Here is a 6,000-nt window from a genome sequence, read left to right on the forward strand (position 1 = left end):
CCTCCCCTGCCTCCCAGTCCTGTCACAGAAATCATTTTGACTCCCCTAAAACCCCTATCTCCCTAAACCGGATCACTGTTGCTGCTGGGTTGTGGGGGTGGGGGTGGGGGTGGGGATAGACCAGGAAGGGTGCCCTTAACCTACCACTAGTGCCATACACCTTTCCAAGAGGCAAGAAACCCAGAAGTAGCAGCCGTGGGAAGAGTCAGCTTAAAACAAAAACAGAGGAGAAGAAAAAATTGCCTTGGGATGTGCGCTGCATTCTAACCAGTCCTACTGGGTCAATGCAATAGGGGAGGATTATTACAGGCAAGACCTGGGCTGCCTCAGTAATTCTGTAAGTTTGATAAGAGATAGCTGGCAGCCTCTGCTTCCTTCCCCGAAAGGAAAACAGACATCACCTTTGCCGTGTCCCACTGGCATGTGGTATGGGGTCTCTAGGGGTCACACTGTCTTAAAATTGAGCAGCCTGGGAAACCTATTTAGAAGTCCCTGGATGCAGCCAGCGCAAATAAAGCTATCATTCTCCTTGGGAAATTTAGAATTTGGTAGAAGGGACCAGATCTGAGATCGCCTCCCCCACCCTCCTCCCACAAGATGTGAACAAGACTAAAAAAAAAAAAAAAAAAAAAAATCATTCTTCACCTGGGGAAATAGGTTGCTTTCTACTTCTCTATTTGGGGCTATTTGAAGTCTGAGCAAATATTATGCTTCTCTGCATTTATTTCTAATGAAAAGTTATGCTAATTTATATGTAAATTCTGTTTGGCCCTGGGGCTCCTGGCATGTAGCCAATGGGGCCGCTGATGGTGGGATTTGTCAGTTGTCTCCAGGTTGGTGTTATAAGCAGGACAGAGGCTCTCAAGACAGGTGACAGTTACCAAAGACATGAGTCTTCCTCTCCTATTCTCTGACACCTCACCCAATACCTTGCCTAGCTAGTTGTCATTTCTGCTGTCAGGAGGCAAGGAAGTATTTCCCTGAGGAGGCCTGGTCTTGAACTCAATTTCTCTATGGCCAGTGTTAGGACTACAGACTCAGTTTGTGAAATCCTAGGTGCCCGGAATACACATGCATACACACACACACATACACACATACTCAGACACTGATCCTGCTCCATATTACGTAAGAGGAGTCAAGCGAGGATGCCTCTAGACTCCTTTTACTTCTGCATTCCAGTGCCCAAGGCTCAGGATGGAGGGCTCAGAGGTTAAGTGTGACAGGCAGTCTCATGGATATTCCTGCATGATCTTCCACTCTAGACCTTCCTGTCACGGGCTAATTCTTCCTTTCTTCCTTCCTTTCCTTCGGAAGCCACAGTTAAGATGCACACCATTTGCATTTGATTCTTTTTCCAGCCTGGTCCCTCCATCCACCTCATATAGATCTGCAGAGGGCAGGGTCTATCACTCAGAAAGGGGTCAGAGGGACTAGAGCTTAGGATTCTTGGCAGGATCATGAGAACTCTGTAAGGCCCTGGAAGCAGAGGAGGAGGCAGCCCTGGGAGTCCCATCCCTTTTCACTCTGCCAGAGAGAACTTTTCTCTGGGGATGCAACCCCATAGGATGGAGAGCCTTGCCTCCCCCCTCCCTGCCTCAGTCTCCAAGCCTCTTGGAGAGCCTTGCAGGACCGAGCCTGTCAAAGTTTCTTGGCCTGTCTCAGTCTCTGAGTTCCAACATCTTTAACAGTGAAGGGGAAACCTAGAACACTCGCCCCCTCCCCCAACGATGGAGGGGGAGGCAAGCCTGGTTAGCCGCTAACTTCATGTCTAGGATGGAGTCGCAATGAGAGGACTGACACAAGGGGTAGGGACCACACAGTGCCGCAAATGGACTCGCGGTAGAAGCAGATTTTTCAATGCACCTGAAATGAGCAGAGCAAACACTGAAGAAAACCTGGTCAGAGAGCAAGCCAGCCTCAGCAACTGCAGCCTGGCTTCGCCGCCGCCAATAAGTAGACCGAAAATTAGCATTCGCCTCTTAGTGCCTCTGTCCTTTCAACTTAGAAAGGCTTTCCTGAATTCCAGAGCCCACCGCAGCCGGCTGCCGCTCGCACAGCCCCTTTATCTGCTCGAAACGCCCACCCCTACCCAACCCCGCCACAAACACACCTCCAAACAGATTCAAAACTAACAGTTGTTCAGGCTCCTGCGAAAGGATTTATTCTCCGAAGCCAGACCGCTGGCCAGCACCTTCCAGGAGGTACCCGATTGTTTCCATCCTGCCTTTCCACCCCGCTTTGCTCCTTTTGGAAGCTTTGCAAGTTCACTGGCCAATATTTAAAGTTTCCTCCCGTAATTTCTTCCCCAGTCGCATAAGCAGCACATTCGCAACCCCGCTGCCCTCCCCATCTGCGCCGATCCCCTGCGTACATGTGTGCTGGGCTGTGGAAGTGTGAAAGATGTGCATGAAGCTAGGGAGCCACTGCACAGCCACGGACCCAAGGGGAGAAGCAGAGACACGTTTTTACTTATGCACATACAGTCCCCCATTCCGGTAGCAGCCAGAATCAAATCAATATTCTCTCAGCCTGGTCGGGAGAATGAAGTCCCAGCCATGCTGGTTAAAACGTTCGTTCGCGCTTCCACCTGCAAACCGCGCAGCGGAGCAGACCGGGGGAGCCTGCAAACGCTTGCAGCACAGGGTACCATTCCCGAGGCTGCTGTAGGCAAATGAAAAGCCAGTCTTACCTTGGAAGAGGCACAGAGCAGCCAGCCCCGTGAAGATTGCCCACGAGATAGAATTGTGCATTTTTGCCTGGATGGTTTTCATATTTTTCTTCTTTTTCTTCTTTTTTGTCAGGATCGGGTTTTTTTTTTCTCCCTCTTTCTTTCCCTTTTCCTCCTGATAGATTGTGTTGCTCTCAAGCTAGTCCGAGGAGATTTAAATCCACTGTTTTGCTGAAGGACACAACAAGGAAGCCGAGGGCGAGAGAGAGTCTGACTTCTCCGTAATTATCTCCACTCATACTCTGGCACTGAGGCACATTGTACAATCTGGCCCTGGACAGCCCTCCTACAAGCTGCAATCATTGGTTCTAATCCAAGGATTGACAGAGCTACAACACGCGCGCGCGGGCACACACACACACACACACACACACACACACACACACACACACACACACTCAGGAATCATTTGCTGGGCAAATCAAGCTGATTAAAGAGACAGGAGCCTGGAGAGATGGAATGATAAATGCCACTTTTGCCCCTTGTATATTACTTTCATTTTTTAAACTGACAGTCAGCAGAGCCCGGAGCATCCAAAAATCCTCTTCCTCTCGTGTTCCCCGGGCCCCTGAACTTAGACACACTTTGCAGTGGAAAAAATCCCATAGCCAACATGGCTCGCAGGAAATTTTAGAGGGGCGTTTTCATGCTCTGTGAAACTTGCAAGAATGAGTCAAATTCTATTTGTTGGTTCTTATTTTCCCTGTGCGGGAAGTATCATTCAGTGACAGATCTTTCCTCTCCTTCTCTTCAACCTTTCTGGGTAGTCACTTTGAAAATAATAAATAACTTTCTGTTTTCCTCTCCTGTCATTCTTCCTTCAGAGAGCCTGGATCCCTCCCATTTTTCATTCGCCTTATTTCTTTAAAGTCACCCATGTTAGACAATCCCAAGCCAAGGGATAAAGTATCTAGAATTTGAAAAGACAGCCCACTGTTAGATTACAGAAAACTGTCTGAGCACAAGCAAGGCTCCTGCTACACGGGCTCAATCTACCGTCCCTCAAAAGCCTGCTGTCAGTTTCTGTATTTTAACCTTCAGCGAGACAGATTTAAGTTAGATACACTGAAGGACTGTCAGACTGCTGCTTTGTGTGTTGTTATTAAACGTCCTCAGACTGTTGGAAACATTTATCTCCTTGATGATGCTTAAGAAAGGAAATCAAACAGATAGATAGATAGATAGATAGATAGATAGATAGATAGATAGATAGATAGATAGCTTTTTCAGAGTCCTAATTCTAAGGATTAGGAAGCTCAATTTTGGCTACACCATATGGAAACAAGTTCTATATTCTGAACAAAAGAAAACCCAAGCCCCTCGTTGATGCTCACCAATTCATTTCAGCACATATTTTAGATTTTTCCTCCAGACTGTCACTGCCAATTATACTTTCTGGTGATTCCAATAGAATTGTTAACATATATTCTAGATCTGCTGTAGACTAGAGCACTTACTGCCTGTTCATATTTATGGGCACAAAGGTGAAATTAAAACGGTACCGAGACTTTGGGCCCATCCTAGAGACTCATTCTTCTTGCTTACTAGGTTTCTATGTGAGCCTCCTCTGGCAGTGGGCAGCCTAAGACCCTGAGCTCTGGGTCCCAAAGCATCTTTCTTGCTCCACACAGATCCAGGCCAGAAGAAGATCCTTTTAGCTCTCCGAGCCTTGGCCTTTGGCCTGTAAAATCAGAGAGTTGGAGATCACAGCCAGTGCCTCTTGCTCCTATATTTAAAGGTGTTTTGTCTCTCTTCTTCTGCTATTAAATTCTAATTCACATGTCCATCCAAATGCCCTTGATGTTATGAGTTTTCCAGGACAAGAATCTTATCTTGGGTTCTTTTGTACAAGGCTCTGCATGGTGACATGTGTAATTAAATGCACCAGGGCAGCTGGGACAGCAGGCGACAGCAGTGCAGAATGGTCAGCAAGAGGATTCCTGTTTCCTCTTCCCACTTCTTTCCAGGATGATGACAAAGACTCAGAGTCACCGAGAGTGTTCAGTGAGTGGAGAGGAAGAGACATCAACATGTGTGGGTTTCCTCGGCCGAACTGCACAAAGCCACATACTTAAGTGATTTTTGCTATTCTCCCACACATGCAACAACAGTAAGAAAGTAACCCTCACAGTCAGTATTCACTGAGCCTCTGTGAGGTGCAGGTATAACATGCAGCTTTTCTTGCATTTTCTCATTAAAGCTTTGCGGCCTACAGAGCAGTGATTCATCATTATTCCTCTGCCCATTTTATGGATGAGGATGTTGAGGCCCAGAAAACACTTCCTCACAACCTACACTCTTCTTAAGAAATGGAGCCTGGGTTTGAATTTAGTTCTCTGTGTCTTAAGTCAATCACAAAACTGAAATTCTACACTGGAAGTTCTGTGAGGGAGTCAAACGGATAACAGAGATTTCTTATATTTAAAAGCGTTTCCTATTTTAAAGGCAGTGAAGTTCTGATTAACACATGCAAACTAACAGGCATATTAGGGTAGAAAATGTACAAAACACCACATATTGCTTTAAGTTTTAATAGACTTGCCTGTGGTTGCCTCTCGTGATTCTGTCACCCAGCACCTGGTGAGTGACTTTTCTATGATTGCTTTCTAAAGTTCTTGGGAGAGCTTGGGAGTCATGAGACGCCTTGAGGGGGACATAGAAAGAGTGGATCAATAGCACAGGGAAGAATCCTCTAGGCGGACGATGTCATAAATTAGAACTTAGAGTTAGCGGCACAAAGGACATGTCTGAGGTCTTCCCTCGCACTCTGCTGTGACGTAATGAATTTCTTTTTTTTTAAATTGAAATAAAATCAGACCTAGGCCTGTGCCTGAGCCTAGGCAATACTTTCCTCAGAGCAGACATCAGTGTAACCTTCAGTGGCGAAGGGAGGGCAAGCTGAACACACACTAATTATCTTCCAAGTAGCTTCGTTATTCTTAATTTATAAAAGAATTTCATATGTGAGTACTGTATTGACATCACTTCTATCCCACCTTCTCCCACTTTTAAATTCTTGAGTGTCCTGTGCCCATCCCACTCCCTCTCATATATATCATGGACACACACACACACACACACACACACACACACACACCCCTACCTGCCGTGTACCTTTGGTGTCGCTCACCTGTATATATGTTTCGTGCTGGCCACTTGAGACTGGATATCCTATTAGGGAGTTCATCCCTAGGGAAGATCAAATTTTCCTCTCTTAGCCACTCCTCATTATCTGAGGTTGCTCATCTAGGGAGGGGCCCTGTAAGATT

General features: G+C 46.5%; 1 protein-coding gene across 3 annotated transcripts in view; it reads right to left on the reverse strand.

The window, feature by feature from the left end:
• The window catches only part of Ntm (neurotrimin), a 951,504-nt gene extending 948,412 nt beyond the window's left edge, over nucleotides 1-3,092 (reverse strand). The window contains exon 1 of one of the 3 annotated variants that reach the window (XM_032909747.1): nucleotides 2,693-3,092. In XM_032909747.1, the coding sequence (XP_032765638.1) occupies nucleotides 2,693-2,774 (82 nt within the window). In that variant the 5' untranslated portion in view covers nucleotides 2,775-3,092. The remainder of the gene's footprint in view (nucleotides 1-2,692) is intronic. The other 2 variants (XM_032909748.1, XM_032909749.1) reach the window with 2 other exon arrangements.
• Nucleotides 3,093-6,000: the final 2,908 nt, after the last annotated feature.

The sequence above is a fragment of the Rattus rattus genome, chromosome 8, assembly GCF_011064425.1.
Source record: "Rattus rattus isolate New Zealand chromosome 8, Rrattus_CSIRO_v1, whole genome shotgun sequence".
Taxonomy (NCBI): Eukaryota; Metazoa; Chordata; class Mammalia; order Rodentia; family Muridae; genus Rattus; species Rattus rattus.